This window comes from Acomys russatus, chromosome 9 (assembly GCF_903995435.1).
Source record: "Acomys russatus chromosome 9, mAcoRus1.1, whole genome shotgun sequence".
NCBI lineage: Eukaryota > Metazoa > Chordata > Mammalia > Rodentia > Muridae > Acomys > Acomys russatus.
The window spans coordinates 49,546,431-49,571,351 of NC_067145.1; the positions used below are offsets into that span (position 1 = coordinate 49,546,431).

At 38.2% G+C, this 24,921-nt stretch overlaps 1 protein-coding gene across 1 annotated transcript; it reads left to right on the forward strand.

Moving 5' to 3' along the window:
* Positions 1-2,382: 2,382 nt before the first annotated feature.
* Trdmt1 (tRNA aspartic acid methyltransferase 1) lies at positions 2,383-24,921 on the forward strand. The gene is given in 8 exon segments (XM_051151303.1): positions 2,383-2,456; positions 11,688-11,759; positions 13,475-13,544; positions 14,659-14,742; positions 15,940-16,283; positions 19,058-19,115; positions 19,626-19,755; positions 24,659-24,921. Coding segments are annotated over 8 exon segments (933 nt in total). The 3' UTR covers positions 24,760-24,921.

The following is a 24,921-nucleotide window of genomic DNA, read 5'->3' on the forward strand; positions in this document are numbered from 1 at the left end:
TCTCATAGACTTGGTTCAAGTAAAAGATGGCACAGAAACCAAACACTTTATATAAAATTAGAGCCAAGAAGACATTTCAGTGGTGGCTCAGTGAATAAAAGCGTACACATATAATAAACAAATAAATAAATTGTAAAAATTAAAGTGGTCTCCAGGCTATGTGTATAATGCATATAGCAAACAAAAGACTTTTTCGCTTATACTTGGGCCCAAGCTTCACTGTCTTACTATATATATGCAGATATTCCAAATCTGAAGCATACCTGCGTCTCAGGTAGTCTGCCCATTTGAGTGTGTATGTGTGTGTGTGTGTTTTCCTAATAGAAATAAATTTTTGGTAGTGCAGCAGGTTCTAATTTTATAAGTTTAAAATCTGTGCACTGGTTCATGAGAACAGCATATCTGCTTACTGACTTTAGCGCTCTGTTCTTTTCTGAGAATTACTTTTCAGTTCACCAGGTTTCAGATCTCCACATGGAACACTCATCAGGCAGTCACTTTTTGTCTAGTTTTATGTCCTCTAGGCTTATAATAGAAAGACATGAAATTAATTATTGATTATGATATAGATTCAGCACATGATTAGATTTTCAGTCAACCTGAAAAAAGATGAAAGTCATATTAACCACCTCCAGGCCATTCTGCCTATTACTGTGGAGAACAGCAAGCAGGCTGCACCATAAAGATTGTGGGTCACCATATTTAACAAAGCCAGATCCTGTGTTCTCAGAGTGATTAGTGACTTGAATTAATAAGTTTTGTGATTTTTAAAATTCTAAGCCAAAATTACCTTTTGGCTTAGAAGTCTGTCTGCTTTAGGATTTGAGGTCTTTATACTTTTTAACAAAGATATAATTTATAATCTCAAATATATTCTAAATCAAGAAACTAGTTATTAAGTTTAAATTCAGCCAGAGGCAGACACCTGAGGTATTAAGTGGTATAGTGTCATGTGTGAGGCACAGAGGACTGTGTACCCTGGGGGATAGCTGAGTGATGTGGGCCTACCAGACAGGGGTATTTTACCTGGAGACACTGAAGTCCCTGTTTTCTCTTCGACCTGTCTTTCTTAGGACTCAGGGTAAGGTGGCAGTGGCTTTCTGAGCATGTGAGTCTTTCTCTGCCTTTTGTCCTATGATCTGTGCAAGTGCCTGCCTTGTGAATTCTAGCTCCTTAGACCCCAATATTTCTTCTCTTTAAATGTCTGAACTGAGGAAAGCTGGTCCTTAATCAACAAATGGCTGCTAAAGAGAGAGCTGGTTGGATTCAGCGTGGGATTGTTGGGTTAACAGTGATTTCCTGAAGTTTCAGACGCTTTGATATTTAAAATTCCCCATGTTTTCTCCTGATTTTGAACAGGGTCGATGCATAATTGATTTTGTATATGTTTTTGAGAGAACAGGATGGTAGCCATGAGGTATAATTATAGCTACACTTGCAGAGTTTAAACTTTTATTACAACCAAAAATATGTTCCAATTCTTTGAATCTGAAGCTGTGTTGAAAATGTTTCCTTAGCAGCACAGTGTACTTTCATATGCACATCTTTTCCTCTCCAAGTCTCCTCTGCTCTGTCAGCAATGTAAGCCTTTAGGCTCTGAACCTTTTACATTTGGACACCAGTGGATTTAACCTCATTCAAAAATTAAACTCTAAGCAAGATGATTCTGTTGTATGGGAAGTGTATCTCATTGAGGCAGCTATTACAAAATAAACATATTAAAAACATTTTCAGCGATATTGTGAATCAGCTTTTTCTTAACATGGGAAGGTGAGAACATGTGGAATGTATGTATGTATGTTTGTATGTATGCATGTATGTATATATGCATTATTTAGCGACAGAGTTTCTCTGTGTAGCCCTGGCTGTCCTGGAACTTGCTTTGTAGACCAGGCTGGCCTTGAACTCACAGAGAGCCTCTTGTTTCTGCCTCGAGAGTGCTGGCATTAAAGGCATGCCCCACCACACCAGCCTGGCTAATTTATTTATATAAAAGTCTGAATAGTAGGGCTCTTAGGGTGTGCTATGCGTTCCTGTTTTTACATAACTTAGAAAATTGTGTTTGGCATAAGCATGTAGCTAATGAGAAAGGAAAGCTATCTTCTAAGAGAACTTAAAAGTGCAGTTTTATTCTTAGCCCTCAGAATGCTGCCAGAGACATGACTAAGGGTTGTACTGAAAAACTACTTGCTGCCTGGTTCCTTCTTGCCTGGTTCTTTGTGGTCCGAGATCACGCTGGGTAGCTGAGGACGAGAGTCAGTGCACTGCTGAATTCTGCTGTTTCAGCTTCTCCTGACCGTGGGCTGATACTGAAGACTTCTGAAGATATTCCATTTGTCCTTACAGAAAGTTGTATCCCTGCACATGTGGTGGCTGCTATCGATGTAAACACTGTTGCTAATGAAGTATACAAGCACAATTTTCCTCACACACACGTACTGGCGAAGACAATTGAAGTAAGTGTGTATTATTATTTTGATACATATATAGTGGTAAAAATGCATATTTCTAACAATTCCTAAATACTGGTTTCTGGACTTAACTGGAAAATAAATCATGCAAACAATTCTTTAGGAGAAGAGGAATTACTGTTTTAAATTCTATCAGAAGAGAGAGTAAGTTATTAAAATTTTTCACTTAAAGCTTGAAGTCAGTATTTTGGTGTCTGAAGGAAGAGACTGACAAGTTTGAGAGCACGCTTAACTTCACATGCTTGGTTCTGTGGTGATAGTAAGCTTTACTGGGTCACAGTCAGTTAACAGTCATGTACTGCTTAAAGCACATGGTAACAACACCAAAGGGTCTCATTGCTGGTTACTTCTTGAATGCTTCTTAGCAAATTTGTCAGAGTTAACTCGGTTCAGCTATCATGGACTCTGTCTTAAAAGGATATGAGCAGTAGATGGCCAAAACAAAATGAACTAAGTTGTATCTTTTTAAGATTTTTTTTTTTTTTAAAGTGTAACTCCCATTTTATTTGTCCAAAGTATTTTTTCTTCTGTCCTGTCTTTACATGGGCTTTGGAGGAGGTCGTGGTGCAGCACCAGCGGGTCTAAAGCGAGGTGGGGGTGTTCGGTCCTTCCGGGCCTCCCGGGATCGGTTCCTGACCACCTTGCTGTGTGAATGGCACAGCTCACGCAGTAATGCAGCTTGACGTAGAGCTTAGGCAGCACATAAGCGTCAAAGACGCTGGCTTCGGAGATCTTACGTATGTGGGTATTTGATCTGCGTTCACATCTATCTGTACACTAGAGGAGATCTTCTGATCCCGTGAGACTACAGAGTTACAGATGGTTGTGAGCCACCATATGGGTGCTAGGCATTGAACTTAGGGCCTCTGAAAAAGCAGCCAGTGCTGTTAACCCCTGAGCCACCCTCCATCACACTTCAGTTGTATTTTTGGAGATTTTGTCTTATAATGCTTTGGTTGGGCTTAAAAAAATAAAACCTTGCTTGTCTTTTGCTTATATACTATGGTTCATAATTTTTGTTTTATGGGTTTTGTGTGTGTGCATGTGTCTGTATTTCTTGTGTTTTTTTTCTTTTTCTTCTCTTTTTCTCTGTCTTTTTATTCTATTTTATTCTTAAAAAAATAGAATCTTTATTATTGACCTATTTGTTTTCCAAATAGAAATAAGGCATGTATTTGGATGGGTAGGATGGTAAGGAGAGTCTGGGAGATGAGGGAGGGGAAACTGTGATCATAATACACTATAAAAAATTATTTCAGTAAAAATCAATCAATAAAAAGAATATGAACAAAACAGACACCCCCCCCCCCCCCGTGTGTGTGTGTGTGTGTGTGTGTGTGTAGGCCAGAGGGTAGCTTGCAGTTGTTGGTCCCACTATGTGGCTTCTGAGGCTTGAACATGAGGCGTGGGGGGGGGGCAAGTGCCTTTACCCACATTCTTACTGTGGTAGACTGGAAGCAGCAGTGAGGAGTGTTGGCCAATATGTGAGTTTTCTCACTGAGACATTGGTGGAGGTAATGGAAAATAGAAAGCACTTTGGAAAACCTTCATTATCTCGCAACTTGAAGATAATTGTCACATAGCCCAGTACTTCCATTCCTAGGTGTTTATCATACGGAAGTAAGGGAAGGGAACCCCAGCAAAGACCAATATTTTTAATGTGAAAACAAGGCCCTCAGTTTGTTTGTTTCTTCCTTTTTTCTCTCTTGTTTTTGTTTTTTGGGACAGGGTTTCTCTGTATAGCCCTGGCTGTCCTGGACTCACTTTGTAGACCAGACTGGCCTTAAACTCACAGAGCTCTGCCTGCCTCTGCCTCCCTGCATTCTTATGCATTCTTATGAAGGCATAAATTACATTAAAAAAAACTGGTACCGAGGCAAAGTATACAGTTTATATTACTTATATGAGTTGTATATGTTTTCTGAATTAAACTTATTTGTTCAGAAATGTGTGCAACAGATATTTTCTCTAGTTCTATAGCTTATATTTTTATTTCTTTAGCTGTTTCCATCAAAGTGCAGAAGTTATAGTTACAGGATTTCTTTGCCCTACAGAGGACTTTTTCTATGTATTCTGTGAAACCCTTTCTCCAATTTTCCTCTTTGTTTTTTCTAGATTTGTAGATTTGTTTTTCCATTTGGACCTATGATCCATTAAAAGTTATTTTGGGGTACAGTATGAAAATTGGGTTATATACACTTCTTCTCCCCTTAAGGGAACATAAAGTTGATCATTTAGTGAAAAGAATAGTCTTTTAGTCAGTTTCCTTGACATGAGAAATAGATTCCATATCTGTGGGTGTATTTCTGGGGCCTTTTCTTAGTGGTGTGCATGTGTCAGTTCTTACATCAACAGCGCACAGCTTTGATAGTTGTACTGTTTAATACATATAGAATTCAGACAGTATAAATAAATTCTGTTGAATTATTGCTTCTAAATGATTCCTAACTTTGTGCAAACTCTGGAACTTACTCTCCTCAGTAACTGTTTCCCTGGTTTTTAGTCTTCACTCTGTCTTTTATGGCATTTTGACTATTGTGTGCACAGGTTGATATCCAGAGACTCAGTGGGACAGTTATGCAGATTCAGTGTCACTTCCTTCATCCTGTGACACAGTTCTAGTCATCGTGACCTCTCCCTCCTGGAACTCCGGTCTCTCTTCCACTGGTTTAGATTACTTGGTTCTATTTGGGGATTGCTTCCTTCACTGCTGTCTGATTACATCTATGAAGCAGAAAGCTGTGGCAATCAGAAGGTTGCACTTTATGGTAGTCTGCACTAATTGGAGTCTAGTATAGCAGTAGAAAACAAGCGTAGCTTCTACTTATATTTAATCCAGCTTTCTAGGGCTTCTGCGGTTGTGTTGTTGCTTTTTAAACATGAAGGTTAAGTCCTTAGAACTTACACTCTTGTAGAGAGTTGCAAATTTTAAACTGAGATATACTTCATATACTACGTAGCTTACCACTTTGAAGCATATACGTAGTGGTTTTAGTATATTTACGAAGTGTCTGTGCATCAACACTTTCTGATTCCAGAATATTCAATGCTAAAATGTAATTCTAGGCCATTAAGAGTTACTTCCCTTTCCTGTGCACTTCTAGCTTTGACAGTCATAACCTACTTTTTGTCTTTATGGATTTGGCTATTCTGGAAATTTGATGCAAGCAATTGTGTGTGCCTTTTTTTTTTTTTAACCTCTTTTATTTAGTATAATTTTTCAAGGTTCATTCACACTGCAATATGAGTCAGGGATAGGTTTTCTCTTATCAATGAATAAAAGCTAATTGTATGCACATATCATATTACTTATCCTCCCTCCTATTCCTCAAAAAAGTATCTGAGTATCTAGAGCAATTGCTCAGCAGTTAAGAGTTCACACTGTTTTCCCAGAGGGTTTGAGTTCTGTTCCAGTACTCATGTCAGGTGGATCACAGTTGCCTGTAACTCTAGCCCAGGGGTCCTGACAACCTTTTCTGGACTCTCTAGTACCTACACTCATGTGCATATCCTCACCGAAATGAAAGGAAAATAAAATATTTAAATCAATTAGTTGAAAATTTTTGAAGCAGTATAAACGGAGAACATTTCCTACCCATGTGACTGCATTTGTGAAAGTGAAAGACAGTGTTTATATACTGAGGAACACCTGTCCCTGGCATTGGGAACACACTCCTGCGTCCCCATGCACATTAGAGGGAGGAGTGATACAGACATCATCTTTTAAAAATCTTTTCAGTAATTCTTTGAGAATCTCATATATTGTATTTTGAGTATATTCACCCCTTCCCCTAATTCCTTCCACATGACCTTCTTCCATACTAACCCAACTTTGTGTCCTATTTAAAAAAAAAAATCTCATCAAGTCTAATTTGTTCTTCCTCTGTATTCTTGGATGGGTAGCCTTACACCAGATCAAGGTCAATCTAGCAGGAGCCACATGCTTAAAGAACACTGAATTTCCCATTCTGAGCTATTAGTTACCAGTAGATACTCAGCTTGGGGAGGAACTTGGTGCCTCGCTCCCTCCATGCTGGGGTTCTGTCTGGCCTGAGTTTGCTCAAGTCTTATGCATGCCGTCACTACTGCTGTGTGTTCATATGTGCACCTGCCCTGCTGTGTCTGAAAGTATTGTTTCATTGTAGTCATCCACTGCCTGATTTCCCACTCAAGGCCGATCCTGGCAGAGTCTCTTGTTCTCTGCTCCTTGACCGCTTATGAGTCTGTTAATCTCCATCTACTGCAGAAAGCAGCTTCTCTGATGAGGCTTGAGAGATGCACTAACACGGATTAATGATAAGTCACCAAGGGTCAGACTAGTACTGTGTCAGTTTAGCAGGGAGTGGTAATAGGTTCTCAGAGGAGGCCCATGAGCTGTCTGTCTACAGAGCCAGGGATGATAATAACGACTAACAGTGCATTCCATAAGCACCGTGGCCAGCTGCAATCAGCACAGCCTTCTCATTATGGAGTAGCAGTGTAAATATGCGTAGAGTAAGAGTACCCAAAATACATAGTTCTCAATTGTCTCCACCCACAAACTCAGGCACACATAGGTTCCATAATTTCTGTAAAATAACAAATGGGATCCCTGGATATTTTATAAAAGTTTTCATTATAAATTTGAATTTAATGTAAATATTTTAAAGTAAATCTAACCAAATATAACCCAAATCAACAAATTCTCAATATAGTACCACAGTACTTACTGAATGTTTTAGTTTCAGCCATTCTATCCTGTCTGTTCTTCTCCTTAAGAGAAATGCTGAGAAACTTGGACTTATTGAGGTTTCTGTGTTGTGTACCAATAGAAGCTTGAGAGATTCAAACTTTAATTATATTTCCTTGGTAGTTTTAATAGGTAATGGTAAGCCATAATATCTGCATACTCTCTAACATTATTGGAACAATAAAAGGAGCTGGGGAGGCACGTCCACTCACTTAAAGGAGGGTCAGTTCATTAAAGTGAATTTTTATAAAGGAAAAAGAAGACTTTGTTTTATAGAACAGTCAAGAAATAAAAATTATGTATATTTATGATATATGATTTTTATGTAGTCACATATGTATGGGGCAAAATGGTTAAACTGAGCAAATTGGCATATTCTTCCCCCTACGTTTGTACTTTCTCTGAGACTGCTGGGCAGTTTCAGGTGCAAAGTCCATCACCATGCCATGTACCACATCGCCCAGACTCACTCCTGTGGCTTCCAGGTAAACCAGTTTACTCTTTGCCTCTATGAGCTTGACCTTTTCAGTTAGCATATGCAGGTGAGGTCATAAAGTATTAGCCAGGACCTAACTTAAGACAAAACATGGATTCACCTTTGTTTCAGGGATCAGCACAAAGGTGCAGGCTGTGTCCCTGTTTAGGGAGCCGTGGAGTGAGGACAGGGTGAGTGGGAGGCCAAGGAGTACAAGTGCTTAGTACTGAGACAGAGTGAGGAAGGTTGTCTTTCCCTCGTCTTCTCTCTCTAGCAGGCAATAGAGTGTGACTTCTCATAGGCAAAGATTTCAGGTAAAGAATTGGGTTCATTTGGAATGAAGATAGCTGTGCTACGAGCGTGATTGCCTAGGGCAGCAAGACCTTGACTGCAACTCCCTTCAGTAACTGGGACACAGTCCTGGCAGAGGACCAGGTCTGCCTAGAAGAAGCCAGCTTTCTCCGGAAAGTGTGCCAGAAAAGTCTTTGTCATCATCTATGGTCAGGCTGCGACATGAACATAGGCTTGTTCATAACCAGTGGCGGGACTCCTCAGTCAGAAGCTGTAGATGAAACCGAAGTACTCAGTTAATTTATCCAGTGAGCAAGTGGCAAGTCACTAGTGACTGGTATATACATGTCACAAGCAGACACTTCACTGAGCTTGTTCATTGCTTTGTACAATAGTGACTGCCATGTAAATGGTGCAAATACGTAAATATTGTACCTATAAAGTGAACAGAAATACTAGGAAAATGCTGATAAAGGGTGAAACGGGTCAGAGTTGACATTAGATAAATGACATCAAGATAAAAGATGACAAGGGTAACTGGAGTAGTCCTCAGGAAACATCTAGTCGATGTACGTGTATGTGCACAAAATGCCTTCACAGGGCGGGGTAGGCAAGAAATAGGCAGCTGTAAGGCTTCACTGTTTATCAGTTATGTGCTGCAAGACAAGAAAACCATTGTCTTAGGGATGCAGACTTCATAGTTATGTATAAAACATGAACAAATTGGTCAGAAGCACATCTGAAGGCAGCTCGCCTTCTTTCCCAGTGCCGTGTTTTCAGAAATGCAGTCAAAAGTAAGCATTTCATTGCTATTATTTAGTGAGCTCATTACTGAAAAGAGGAAAACTATGTATCAAAGTATTCATAAAATTCAGTTCTTTTTCTGAACATTTAATATTGTAATAACAATTTTTTAAAAAAATGACTGCTTCCTGAAGATCCATAGGTTATTTCCTGTCCTTATGTATGTCAATAACTTTATTAGGCAGAGACAACTGACTTGTTCCCAGGCTAACCAACTCTCCAAAGAACTCAGAGCATAACATTTCCAGCTTGTTAGGATTTGTTGTGATTGTTACAGAGGTTGTTATACTGGTCTATTCTTTTTACATTTCTGGCCAAGAGTGCTTAATAAGAATTGGCAAATCCCTGACATGTGTTTCTTACTGTTTATCTTCTGATCTGCCTATGTAAATGAACAAGTTGGTGTCATTTTACTTAATCTTGTCTATAATCATTTGAAGTTCCTTGTGCCAAGGACAAAACAATAAAATAATTGCTGACATACAAACACGAGGCCTTTCTATTTGCTGGTATAGTGACAGGGAGCACAAGGCCAGAATGATGGCTGTTCATTATAGCAGCATACTTGCAAAGCGGAAGCATTTTGATCGACAGGTGCTTAAAGGTTCCCCAGTCCTTTCCCAAACATGGTTAATTACAAGATAAAATTCTTCATGGTTGAGTCCAAAACCTCCAAGGTTACACCTGAGACCTCACAGAGGAATGAGTGTTGTGGAGGGCGCCACTGTTCCTTCCTCACAAGATTGGTTTGGGAAGTTAGTGTAACAGAAGCTGCACTGTACAGCACTGTGTTAAGTAAACCTGTGGTTCCTGATGACTTTAGTTCTAATTGTTTAGCATAATTTTCTTTAAAATGTTCATTCCTTAGGGCATTTCAGTGGAAGAGTTTGACAAGCTATCATTTAATATGATTTTAATGAGCCCTCCATGTCAGCCATTCACACGGTATGTATAATAAATATTTTTTCTCTTAAGGAAGAGTATGTGTGGGCTGAGAATATAGCTCAGTCAGTGGTAAATGCTTGCCCAGTATGCATGACGTCCTGGGTTCAAATCATGACACACACTTCATCTCAAATAAGAAAAGGAAGGGGAGGGAAGCAGTAAGGAATAGAGAAGGGAAAAGCGAAGAACTTTGAAGACTATAAGCTGAACTCTCATAGCTTCACAATACTTTGTCAATGTATCCCTTCATTTTTCATGTTTATAACTCAGCATCAAGCATAAGAATTGACAGTTACAGTCAAAAGAGCAAACTTATTTGATCAACAGTAAATATGTAATACTTTGTTATAGGTATAGCTAAGGTACATTTATTTTTGTTTCAAATTACCTTAATTGCTTTAAGCTGTTGAGAGCTCTTTAGTGTTCAGAGCTAATTCTGATCAGTAAAACAGAATTTCCTTAAGAAATATTTCCTTTGTAAACTGTAAAAATTGTAAAATGTAAAAAACTGAAATCTAGTTTAGTATATATGTACAAATTGTGTAATTCTCAAAATCAGTATTTTCATAAGACATAATTTCTCATTTCAAATTTATATAGTAGTTTTTAACAATGTATCTCAAGGAATTTTTGTCTTAAACCTAGCTCATTTTCTCTCTTTAATAAAAGAAATTATTCCAAGTGGCCATAGTAGTAGTGTCTTATTGCTACTATTACTTTGTAGGTGAGGAACTGAGGCAGAGAAATGTTAACTTTCCTGTGACTATACAATTAGACAAAGTAGGAGCCATTATTTATCACACATTTATATATTTTGTATTAAAATGACTAACTGGAGTGTTATGTAACAAATATCATGATTAAAGTGAATATTCTTGTGCTACATTTTAATATCTTTGATAGGGAGGAAACCTATCTCCTTGAAGATTTATTGTGCCTGTATGCCATATAATGTGCTGGACACTTGTTCCTGAGCTTCAGAGTTTATAATTGAAAGGAATAACTCATAAATTAGTGTTATATAAATTGGGACATCTGGTACTCTGAGAACTCTGAAAGTTCCACGAGAAAATAGAGGAAAAAATAGTGTGTGTCATGCCCAGAGAGGGGAGTTCTTCCAGAGGCATGGTCAGAGCTGTCTGAAGCAGAGTAGCACTTTATCAAAGATGGCAAAGGACATTCCATATGAAGGTGGCTTTAAGCATGTGACAGAGTGTGGCCTCATGTGTGCAGAACAGAGTATATGTTCTACTGCAATGGGCCCAGTATCTTCCCTCCTGCTATCTTCCCTGTATGTTAGCCCAATTCCAGCCTGCTGATGCCATCACTAACTGATTCTGCAGTTGATGTCTGAACTCTTTGAGTGGAAAGGGACAGAATATAAAAACTGATGATTTCTGAGGAATCTATTTAAGTCTCTTTTGATTTCCAAATAACCTTCAGACCCACTGAGAGATTTAGCGTTGGTGTCGGGACTGGGAAAGTGCGAGAGATGTCACATAGCTTAGGACCATGAAGCTACTAAGCACTGAAGTTTAAACCCTGATCCTCTGTTCCTGTTATTCACACCCAATCCAAGTGTTCCCTTCTACTTGAACCTTGACCATATTGTGAACCTTTGTACGATTTGTTTGCTAGCCTAGTACCACCTGACCCTGTGCATGTGCTGACCCTGGTTTGTCTAAGCTTCAACTTCTGCTTGTAAAGTATAACCCTGAGGTCAAGGGTGTGTTTGCACCTGACAAGATTATCTCAGTATTCCTCATTGTTTGGTCACCTTAAATGGTGGTTATCACCAGTGTCATCAGCTCCAGATTGCTGCCTACCCACCCAGCTTGTTTTTTCTTTCTTTTCTGTTTAGTTTCTTATGGTAAAGATCAACTTATTTAAATTCTCTTAGCTGACTAAGTCTTTTTGATATCAGTACATAAAGTTTTTGATAAACCTTTTCATGCTTTCTTTGCTTTTTTAGAATTGGCCTACAGGGGGATATGGCTGATCCAAGGACAAATAGCTTCCTGTATATCCTAGATATTCTTCCAAGGTAAAAATGTAGATTCTTGTGCAGTTACCTTTAATTTAAAACTATGGGTACGAAACGATGCAACATTTGTCACTTTGTAGAGAGAAGCAGTTGTTACATGCACCCTTCTTTTGCCACAACTAATAATTTCACAAAGGCATGCTTGCCTCCGTAGTGACTGGTAGAGCTTTCAGTAACCAGCTAAAATCTGCTGCCTCTGCTCACCCATAGTAGTCATGAAGATGCTACCAGTGCTAGTGAACGCTGCCACAGTGGCTGAATGGCAGCCAGTGCTAGTGAACGCTGCCACCATGCCTGAGTGGTAGTCAGTGCTAGTGAACGCTGCCACCATGCCTGAATGGCAGCCAGTGCTAGTGAACGCTGCCACAGTGGCTGAATGGTAGTCAGTGCTAGTGAACGCTGCCATCATGCCTGAATGGTAGTCAGTGCTAGTGAACGCTGCCACAGTGGCTGAATGGTAGTGCTAGTGAACGCTGTCACCATGGCTGAATGGCAGCCAGTGCTAGTGAACGCTGCCACCATGCCTGAATGGTAGTCAGTGCTAGTGAACGCTGCCACCATGCCTGAATGGTAGTCAGTGCTAGTGAACGCTGCCACAGTGGCTGAATGGCAGCCAGTGCTAGTGAACGCTGTCACCATGGCTGAATGGCAGCCAGTGCTAGTGAACGCTGTCACCATGGCTGAATGGCAGCCAGTGCTAGTGAACACTGTCATCATGGCTGAATGGCAACTTTTTTGAGTTTTGCAGTACAGAAGCCCCGTGAAAACCCATAGTTTGAGGTGTGCTTCAATGGAACTTAACTGTTCAAGTGTGAGCTTTTTCAAGCATACTATGCTTTGAGAAAAATGAATAAAATAGGAATTAAAATTAATTTTTAAAAAATCTATTAAATTATTTAAGGCCCATTTCTCACAAGTTGTGATTTTCTTTTTGCGTCTTTATAATTCAGTCTTTGTATTTCTGTTTGTTTTTGGTTTTAGACTACAAAAATTACCCAAGTATATTCTTTTAGAAAATGTCAAAGGTTTTGAAGTATCTTCTACAAGGTAAAAAATATATTTGTCTTGCATATGTCTTAAACTTGCTATATTTTATAGTAGGCCCTGTTGGGAGATAAAGATCTAATAATTACTACATATTCTGACATTTAAAAGATATGGTTTATTAATTAATATGACGTTTTATCAATAATATAAACATTACAAAGTTTTTTCTCTTCTCCTTTTGATCTTCCAGAATGAGTATTGATTTTAGTATTAAGTATTTATAAGCAGAAATATTTTCATTAAGAACAACCTCATGGTGAGCACGTGTCACCATACTGTTAGATGGGAGAGATGGCTCAGAGGCAGGCTTCCACCAGACGCAGCCTGTGTGGAGAGAAGGCATCCACATAGGCTGTTGCTTGATCACCTGTTGCTCATCACCGATTCCCTCTGCTTTGCCCTGTGGAGCTGTGGTTTCTGTTCCCAGAGCCATTTAATTAAGGAGTTAAGCTTTCGTCAGTTGGTCACATTGTCTGGCCGCTCTATTGCTTGTGCTAGAAACTCCTCTAGTGTCACCTTATTCCAGTGCGATTCCTCAAGTAATGCCTGGGGAGCCTGCCACTAAATGGCTTGGCACACTTGGGGTTTCCTGATGATGAAGTGCTCTATGAGAGTGCCTTTTCTAAGCAGCAGCTGGAAGCTTTCTCTTTGACTCTTTCTCTTCCCAGAGAGCTGCTGGTGCACACATTAGAAACCTGTGGCTTTCAGTATCAAGAGTTTCTGTTATCTCCGTCCTCTGTAAGTACGACAGTTCAAACCTGTATGTAAGTGATCCTCTAAGGGAATTTGATGTAATAAATAAAATAGATCTATGTTTAATGTTTCACATAAGTGTTAAATTAGCTTAGACATGGATCTTACTTTCTGAAGAACATGGTGCATGCTCGTTGCTTTGCTTGTACATAAAATAGGTTCGTTAACTCTCCTACATTTTTCTTTTTGGAAAACAAATGACTGCAGGTTTTGAAAATATGTGTTTTACATGTCTAAATTAGATGTCTTGCATTCGGTAATTCTCTGGGTAATACAGGATTGAAAATGAAGTGGACACATTATAATTTTTTTTATTACATGAAATTAGGTTGAAAGTGTTGCTGTCAGTTCATATAAGAAATCAAAGCACTTGCTTGTTTTTCAAAAAGTTGATTTTGTGTGATTATGTTTGTCATATTTTTAGTTTCTTATCATCATTAGCCATATTATATAATTCTTTGTTCACAAATGAAAAGAAAATCTAGCTTTAAAATTTAATATATAAATTGTCAGAACTGGCAGTGTAACTGATCTATTTAACTTTATTTCATAACATTGCCTCTTTTAGAGTATAGTAAATGCTCCTCTAAAAGTAAAAGTAAAACCAGGCAAGAATAACTACGTTTGAACTTAATGGTTTTTCTATTATTATATTATCAATAACAAATACAAAATGTCTCTTTTCTTCTTACTTGGATACATGTATACATGTTTTGTCAGGAATAATCTTCATTCACCTAAAGGTACAGAATAGCAATTTAACTGGCTTAGATTCTTCTGAAAAGAAGTCTTCAATACTGGGTTTGGTGGCACACACCTTTAATCCCAGCACTCCAGAGGCAAAGGCAGGTAGATCTCTGTTTGAAGCCAGCCTGGTCTACAGAAGTGAGTTTCAGGACCACCAAAGCTACACAGAAAAACTCTCTCTCGAAAAACAAAAAAGCAAGAGCAAGGGGAAAAAAGTCTTCTAACATTAGTAGCAATATTTGCTTTGGCAGAAACTAGGTGCATGTCTGCCTGAATCTCTATGCTAGGTGCTGAGGTTGCTTCAAATCTCCCAAATTTCATATGGTATCTAACTGTTCTGTTTTGCTTACAGCTTGGCATTCCAAACTCAAGGCTACGGTATTTTCTCATTGCAAAGCTTCAGAAAGAGCCTTTACCTTTTCAAGCCCCTAGCCAGGTATTGTTGTTGGTATTGATATAACTGTTTGCTTGTGAATGAACCACAGTTTTCTGGTCTGTTCTCAGTAGCTACTTAGGGTTTCTGTGCCTATTGAGTGTATAATGCAGGTCATCGTCCTGTCCATTTCCAGGCTGCTGCTTCTTCTGATGTCACTTTCAACTAAACTAAACAAAGCCAAACTCACAAAGGCTTTGTAAATTCAAAAATTATCATTAGTGCCATCATGACTTCCATGACCACTGGCTGTTAGAGCTGTCATTCTTTTTTCCCATTTAAAACCATCTATTACTTCTGATAAATTATAATATGCTGGCTTTAAATAGGCCTGTTTAAACATTTATTATAGTTTCTCTGATCTCAACATTATTTATCTTAATTGATTAAAATGTAGTAATGATTAATATAAGCTAACAGCAAATTCTCAGCTGCTAAGTTGGGATTGTATGGTGAATAATTTTATGTTTCCGTAAGAAGTGAGGGAAGATAACAGAGTTTCAGTGGCTCAAAGAACTTTGCTTTGTGCAACCATCACAAACAAAGCTCAACAGCCCGTCAGTCCTGCCAGTGAAGCCCAGTTCTGCCACTTGATTCTCCTGTGACAGACATGCTTTCCCATAATGGAGAGCTCCAGAAACGATGGAAAACGTGTATTAAGGAGAACCTAACCACTAAAAATTCATTGACTGTTTTCTCATTTGTAAAAGAGAAGTTTATACAAAATTATGACTTTCCAAAATGAATCGTGCCCCCTGCTCACCCTCACTCCATGGGACATAAGTGTTCTCAGTGAAAAACGCTTGAGTTTTGTTTTAGATTTGAGGACGCTGCGGGATCTCCTTTGTAAAGAAGGAGTTTAGTAAGCTTTTGTTTCATATTCATTTTCCAATATCATTGTTGCTCTTGAAACTTTTTTCCAGTTGTGCTGCTGTGTTTAAATTTTTTGAGTTTTTCCATTAATAAGTACAGCAAACAGGAATTCTAGGATATAAGTCTTGTGCACCTCACCTTTTATATGGCTGTGTGAAGAATAACTCCCGACATTAACTCATGTGAACACAAGCAAACCACAACGTCTGTGGTTCTAGTACCAAACTAAAAACGTTTCCACATGTTCTGTTCACATTATTGATTTACCTCTTAATTTTAAATAAAACTTTGATGCTCTATGTGTTTTTTTTTTTTATTTGATGACAGATACTGATGGAGTTTCCTAAAATCGTAAATGCACAGCCACAAAAATACACAGTAGTTTCAGAAAATAAGCCAACCGTGAAGAGAACTGAACCAAACGTCTGCTTTGATAGCAGCAGCACACAGAGCTCTGGAAAAGATACAATTCTCTTTAAGCTTGAAACTGCAGAAGAAATTGACAGGAAACGCCAACAGGACAGTGACGTCTCTGTGCAGATGCTGAAAGATTTTCTTGAAGATGGTGACACAAATCAGTACCTTTTACCACCACAGTTACTGCTGCGATACGCTCTGCTACTAGACATCGTTCAGCCCACTTCCCGGAGGTCCACGTGCTTTACCAAAGGGTAAGCTGGAAAGAGACTCCTCCGTGTCGTATCTAAAATAATCATGTTTCCTAGCTAGTCGTTTTGTTCTTCTCTGAACAAGAAGCGCTTTATAGAGTATTTCTCTTAAGCTGACTTTCTTTCCTAATTGCCGGTGGAACACGAGTGACATTCCTCTTGCAGAACATTCTGTGCACTACCCACAGATTGTTCATGGGAGACAAGGACATTTGTGGATGACCTTTGCACAGCTTAAATACTGTGTGAACGTGATTTCTGTAGTTTGTGAATGTTAGCTTTATCACCTTTCTTTCTGTGAAACATATGAAACCTCAAGAGGGATGTCTATCAGTGCATTAAAAATATATTTTAATTTTAAGAAATAGAATAGAATCATCCAGGTATAACTTAAAAATTAAAACTCATTTAGATTTTTAAACAAATTACATATTCTCGTCGTTCATAATTTAAAGGTTACTAGATTAAAAACTCCCTACTACATCTGGCTCTTAGCCATCTAGTGTCTGTTGTTACCAGCCTGTGATATCAATATAGTACATGGCCTGCCAAAGGAGTTGTTGTTAATACTGCTTCCTGGAGTGAACATAAAAGAGCCTTTTCTCATCGTGGCTACAATGCCCTGACTCCTAAGGTCCCAGCCCAAACCGAGGCATGATTCACCAAAGTTTACTCTTGAGAACCATTGAATTTATTGGGCTTCCTTCCAGAGCGTAGGTGAGAGGCTACTTACAGGAGTGTGAGTGCTCCTGTTCCCCATTAGGCTCCATTTGGAAAGTCTTTACCCAGTATGAATGTTGTCTTGTCTGCATCTGCACAGATGGAGAAACCCTCATGTAGGCTTCGCTGGAGTATATACTCTGTACCCTTCCCTGGGCCATGTGCAATTAATACAGAGTTACGCAGAACACAGAGAAGGGAGCAGCTGGGTACTCAGGTGAAGTCTGTGACCCTCCCCACCCCTCCATGAGGGGCAAAAGCAGTCAACAGGCCCAGCTGGGGTAACCTTTTGTAAGAAACACAGAGGAATTTCCAAAATGGTGGCTGCTGGCTTGGAAGATAGTCACTCATAATCTTCTTTGGATATTGTTGCATGGTAATAAAGTCCATGGTAAAAGAGGATCATAATTGCTTTGTTGGTTACCTATTGTCCACTTAGGGTTTTGCTTTGAGTTGTTTCTTGACTTATGGCAGTTTTTTTGGTCAACTTTTTAAAAACTTAGAATGGTGAGGGAAATTGAGACTTTAAGGGGAAAAAGTTCAAGACCCTGTCTTTGTTTTGTGCATACTCCTCCACTTCCTTCGCTGGGGAGGCCGTTGTGTGATGAGACAATCAAACCTGTGTGTCTGTGGGAAAGGCACTGCTGTCCTACAGCCGTGTAGACTAACTCTGATTTTATGATCTGCCCTTGTGCTTCTAGGAGAAAGGATTTATTACTTTAAAATGACTCCACTCAGCTGTTGTCTATTACCAAGTCCAATAGGTTCTGTTTAGGACCATAAAATAGCGCTTATCAATTTTGTAATAAAAAGCAACCTTGGTATTCTTTTATAATAAACATGACATAAAGGAAACTTTACTGTGGCAGTCTTTTCTGCTAAAGATGGCAGACACACACACACACACACACACACACACGCGCGCACACACGTTTGACTGTAGCACATATGAAAAGACAGCCTGAAAGTTATTTTTCCGTGATGTACTTTTCTTATTTATATTTTAAATTGTCCTTATTGTGAAAAGAGAGTGCTCATGTGATGGAAAACCAGCTTGGCAACATACCTTTCATTTCTGAAATATTTTGTAATTCTTTTTTCTTTTTTCTTTTTTTTTTAGAATTTTATTTATTTATTTATTTATTATTTTATTTTTTATTATATTTTGTAATTCTTACACAATTTTAACTAATTAATTCTTAAATGAAAATGATAGTAAAATCTGGTCTAATGAGAGTTAAATTCAGATTCAATGGACCATGTATATGTGGTATTAGAGAGCCAAAGTTTTGAGATGCTAAGAGAAAAATCATAAATCAGTCATTATAAAAATAAAAGCAGTGATATGTTTTCATGTATACATTCGGTCTAATGTGCCATGGACCTTTGTAATATAATGTATATTTTCTAGCAAATAATATTGCAGCTAGGACAATTAATACAAAAATGCTAATACATCATTCAATGATATTTATACAACTCAACTAGTACATTCAGTTTCCTAAAAGTTTACATAGAATTATGTCTTTTGTCTTATTTTAAATTACAAAACATATTTATGTACTAGTCAAATCTTTTAGAAAATATTAATGTATGTTATTATGGAAATATTTTATCACTTAAAAATATTTTTTTTTTAAGGAAAAGACCTTGAGAGACTCTGTTTGGTACAGTGTTTTCACAAGCCCTGAATTAGAACTCCAGGAGACATGTAAATATAGCTGCATGCACTTGTGGCATGCACTTGTGATTTCAGCTCTGGGGGAGTGAGACAGGCAGGTCTCTGGGCCTTGCTAGCTGGCCAGCTTAACTTAATTGGTGTGTTTGATACCAGTGAGAGAGTGTGCTTCCAAAAAACACCGGACTGTGCTTTAGGGCATGACACCCAGGGTTGCCTTCAGAGGGCTGTCTCCACACACATGCACATGCATGCACACCTGCTTACACAAAATAGACACATACTCACACATGAATGCACAGACATACAAAGAAATAATCTTTTAAAATTTGGCACTAAAATACATCAGGTGTTATATAACGCTCATCTTGTTTTTCAGGTATGGAAGCTACATCGAAGGGACAGGCTCTGTGTTGCAGATGGCAGAGGATGTGCAGGTACCATGTATGATAAAAGCTAAAGCTTTCCACGCCATAACACTACTTTTAACATTTAATTTAAGAATAATAAAATAATTTTAAATGTTCAACTGTTCCTTATTCACACATGCACACACACTTGCACACACACACACACTTTCCTTTCTGTGGAGTCATTCTTTTTATTTTCTTGTTAGAATTATGAAATAAAATAGTTGACTCTGCTTCCTATATTTTTCTATAATCTAATTTATATATTTACTGATAGGGCTTAGTTTTAGAAAGTCAAAAATGACAGATAAAGTGAAAGTGACCCTGCTCTGTTCAGTGTGAGTCTTTTCTTCTTCTAAGTCTGCTGCCAAGTTATTGAGTGGACTGTAGTTGTTCCACAGAAATATTTTGTTTATACATTGTTACCGCGTGGCACAGCAGCTGGCTTGTCCACTGTTCTTAGACTGCCCCACAACTGGTAATCCTAAGTCTGGTCATACAATACCTTTTAATTTCTCTTGGATTTTTTTTTAACAGATTGAAAATATCTATAAGTCTCTTACTGATTTGCCACCAGAAGAAAAGATAGCTAAGTTGTCAATGCTTAAACTGCGGTATTTCACACCTAAAGAAATTGCCAATCTCCAGGGATTTCCTCCAGAATTTGGTATGTGGGATCCATGTAGCTCTCAGCTTTCCTTCACTAAAGCTCTCAGCATCTCAGTAGGACACACTCTCCCTCTGTCTCTTCTCTTCTCTCTCTCTCTCTCTCTCTCTCTCTCTCTCTCTCTCTCTCTCTCTCTCTCTCTCTCTCTCTCTCTCTCTCTCTCTCTCTCTCTCTGTGTGTGTGTGTGTGTGTGTGTGTGTGTGTGTGTGTGTGTAGGCGTGGGGGGATGACAATCACTTCAATTGCTCATTTTGTTGGTATTTTTATTAACCCAGGGGCTCAAGTGTGTTACACCAAGCTACATTCCCCAGCCCTTCCTTTTGAATTAATTTATATGTTGAAACAGATTTTTTTTTTTTACATTGACCAGGCTCATCATGAGCCTGCTCTCTAGCCTAGGTGGTCCTTGAACTCATGACCCTCCTACCTCAGCCCCCTCCATAGCTGGAATTACAGGCTGTACCACCAAACTTAGCCAGGCTCAACTGGCTTTTTCAAAAGAAGGTAAAGTATGGTTGAGTTAACTAGCTGTGGGCAAGGGCTGTATTTGTGGTTGTTTTTTTACTTTGGCAAAGATATGTTATCAGTTATTGGTTTTGTTCTCCACTTTAAGGAGGGTAAGGGTCATTCAAAGGGGATCTAAGGCAGGGGAATTCACAAACAAAGCCAAGATAGAGGGAAGACAAAGTCCTAACTCCACCACAGTGCAGGAAGTCCTGGGATTAGCCCCCTGAAGCCTGGACACTGCCCTGTGCTCACAGAGCTCCCAAGCCCTCCCCTGCTTCCATTGCCACCAGCACTCCTAGCTCTAAGAGGTCCATGGTTTCTTACACAGGGCTCCACGTGCTCTCCATAGCTGGCTAAGTAGCCTAAGGGAAAAATAGACCTATGCAGCATGCCTCCAGGGTAGGGAGGAGGAGATCTGCCTCGGAGAACCCTGAGGATTTGAGGATTTGAGTAGGGAAAGGGAACTTTATTAAATCCAGTAGAGTTGCAATATTGATGCATGTGTGTGAGGCGAAGAATGGGTTAAAGAATCATTTTTTTAGATTCTAAATAATAAATCCACAGGCGATGTCTTGGAAGAGCGCTGACAACAAGCTGGCCATTTCACTTAACTATTCTTGGTATTTGCTTCTGTGAGCATACTGACAGCAAACAGGTTTATTTTCTACTCCCTGCCCTTTTAAAAATTTATCAGTGTTGCAGTTTGTACTTTTATACTTAGGATTTTGGTCCCTGTGTATGTGTGTTTCTGTGTAATAATAACAATTTTTTAAAAAGAGTCCATAATTTTGAGAGGGAGCAAGAAGAGGGGGCATAGGAGAGATTGGAGAGAGAAAAGGGAAATGATGTAATTGTATTATTATTATTTTTTTAATTAAAAAAAGAAAAGATAGGATCTCTGTGAGTTCGAGGTCAGCTTGGTCTACAAAGCAAGTCCAGGACAGCCAAGGCTACACAGATAAACCCTGTTTTGAAAAACCAAAAAAAAATAAAAAAATAAAAAAGAAAGAGAAAAATGTGATTTTTCTTTTTGGCCCTCTTATTTAGTTCTCAATGTTTTAGAGACTTACTGAAGAAAGCCACAGACCCTCCTTGCCTTAGTTTATGTCACAAAGTAAGAAAACTGTAGAAGAACGAGCTGAGGGTTGGACTCAATTCTGCTTTCAGTCTACTTTCCTAGTCACTGTATTTTGAACAACCAGATGTACTTTACACACTACTTAAGAGAAAAGCTGTTGATTGTCTAATCAGAATGGACTCCTAAGGCCCAGTCTATCTATTACTTTACATGCAGGGTTCTAGTCACCATGGTACTACTGAAACTTGGTAAGGGGTGCGGAGGGGCCAGAGGCAGACCCAGCTAGAGTCTTCGCTTGCTCCACCTTAGGCTAACTTTTCTGTTTTAGTTTACTTGTTTGTAAAACGTAGATAATTATAAGACTTACTTTATGAGGTATTATGACTATTGACTGGGTTAGTATATTAAATGCTTATTATAATGTCCTAGACAAGAAATCTTGTATTGGTTCTAATTTTCACATTACAGAGAGATAATTTAAAAGTATTATGTTTGTTTGTTTATTTATTTGTGTGTGTGTGTGTGTGTGTGTGTGTGTATGTACGCGCACGCCTATGCCATGATGTATGTGTAGGTCAGAGGATATCATTTCATCAGATGGGTGTCATGAGCTCATGTCTTTAGGCATTGTGGCACTGAGCCATGTTGGTAGACACTCAAGAAGGGTAATTTTATTTTGTAAATTTTATAAATATTTTTTGTTTTAAAATTTGAGGTGAATAATATAGAATTTCTTGAGGTTCTTCAAATATATGTATACAAAACACATATGAAGAGTCTTTTAATTTTGTTTCATTTCTTTTAAAACATTTTTTAGATTAAAATATAATCACACCATTTTCCTCCTTCCCTTTCATCCCTCTAACCCCTCCCATGTGCCCCTCTTTGTTCTGTTTTTGAATTTATGATTTCATTTTTTTGCTATTGTTATATATTTTAAATTGCTGAATGCTCTTTTAAAATATGTGTTATGTGTCTGTGGACAGTTTTACCTAGCTGTTACTATAGAACATGACACAGTGTGCTTCATGTTTGTTCCCAACATTATTGGCTGTGGGTACAAAAATGGACATTGTCTGAGCCATTTGTCCCCTGGCAATAATGGGTTCACATTGATCTGTCTGCTCATTTTATCCTGGTGTCTTTGTGACAGACTGAAAACCTGCATGTGTGTACCTAGCTGGCTTTGGAGAGAAACACCAGTTTTACTGGGTGAAAGCTGCTGTCTTGACCTTGTACATTCTGTGTAGCTTTGTTTTTTAAGACTACCAATATTTTAATATAACTAACTCAAAAAAACACCTGTTAACTTAAGAACAATATAATTTGTCTATCACTTAGTTTAGACTCTAATATCTGTATAAAATTCTGTTTGTAAACTCACCTTTCCCGTTAGTGTAGTCATAATATTGCAAAGGGTCATTTCCTCAGATAGTGTAAAGTGTTATCTGTAAACACATTTGGAGCTAAATCGTCTTTGAGATTAGTAATGTGCTTGCCTGCGGCTTACTGTCTGTGGGACTCAAGCTTTACAGTCCTGCTCATTGCAGATGGCAGCTTTATTGTAGCTGTTATCTTACTGTAGCCAACGTAGAGTCTAGTATTGATAAAGCAGCTTTACCTAATGGTTCTTCATTACAAATGTATTTAATTGTGCTGTTTTAATGCTCTTTAATTATTTCCTTTATCTTACTGTTTGTTTGTTTGTTTATTTATTTATTTATTTATTTAGTCACTTGTTATTTCAAAGCACACTGAATATGACTAAGTCAGATAGCAGAAAATCAGCTTATGGAAGCAAACTGTGAAAACTAGCTATATACAGAATATATAAAAAGCTCTTATAACAACACTAAAAAGAAAAATAATCCAACATAAAAATGTCAAAATGATTTGAATATACATTTCTTCAAATAAGATAAACATATAGAAAAAAACACATGAAAGGGATGTTTAATATCATTAGTTACTAGAGAAGAAAAAGTAAAACCACAGTGACTATTACTTCATATCCACAAGAGTGAATTAAAATAGTGTTAACATCTCTGCAGACATTATACATAATACATGACTCGGCCGTTTTACCTTTAGACACATATCCAAGAAAAAACTTCCATATCTCCTATATACTATTATATATACTATCCTAAAGTGGAAACAACTCAGATGTTTACCAGCTAATGAATAGATAAATAAAATGTCTTATATATTAAAACATTATTAAATAATAAAAATGAAGTACTGAAATTTTCTCTAATGTGAATGAACCTTAAAACCATTATAATAACTGTAAAACAGAAGACATAAAACATATCACTTGATTCCATTTAGATGACGTTAGAGCAGCCACATCTGTAGTAGTAGTGGTTGGGGGTGGACAAAGAGAAGGACCAGGAAGCACCTGCTGAGGGGGGTAGCCCGTTGCTGCTCTGTGAGTTCCTTTGTCTCTTCTACCCTTCTCTACCCCTTTACTTCTTCCCTTTCAACTTCCAGATAGATAAGAGAGGAAAAAAGGAGAGAGAGGAAAGGGGGCTGTCAGTATTTTTAAATGACTTCCTGCTAATTAGAGGAGTTCCTTCCGGCAGGTTCAACATCAGTCAGGACATTACTCCTTTGCATTTCTTTAGGCATCACTACTTAGCCAACCTCAGCCAACAGCATCCAACCACCAATCATTCACCATCTATTGGGGCTGTAGCATTTATATATCCTCTGAAAAATGCCCAGAATTCTAAACATCATACACTTGTAGAAACCCTTTGCAGCTAACAATACCATGCCCCTGCCAGAGCACAAGGAAAGTCATAGGCAGGTGCTTCAAAGCAACCCTAAATCCCCAACCTAGGATTAGAACAAAACACAGTCTTATAATATTTATGTGTTTTTTAAAGAAACCAAATTTTTCACTAAAGATGGGTACAGGAGTTGTTGTTGTTGACATGAAGATGTTTGAGAGCTCTATCCCAAAATGCATGAACCCTGTACTTTAAAAAGGGAAATTTTGTGGTATGTAAAGTAGAGCCCTATATAAACGTGTTGTTAAATAAAAGAACTACCAAGAAAATAGTAACAACTACTTTCCCAAAGTGTATTAGCACATAGGTCTCTGTGAACTCGAGTACATGTTTGCATTAGCCATATTCTGATAGTATGTAATACAGTTGTGTTCTACAGCATCTCACCGAATAAGCACAACACTGTCAAGGAGGCATGATTGTATTTATAAAACAGCCGTTGTGCTTTTACTAAAGGTATCTTTTATTTCTGAACATTAGGATTGCAAGTAACTGTGCTGTAAAAGCCACCTCTGTTTTCCAGGGTTTCCTGAGAAGGTAACAGTAAAGCAGCAGTACCGTCTACTTGGCAACAGCCTCAACGTGCATGTAGTAGCAAAGCTCCTCACAGTCCTGTGTGAATAATTTGGAAATACCTCTGAGAGGTGTCATAGCATTCTTCTAATTCTAGGTATTAATTCTAAAATTCTATTTTTAATTCATTCATATGAAATGTAACTAAATTATTTTAGTATCATGTTAGTGGATAATTGGAAACTTAGGTAATGCATGTCAAATTATTTTCCT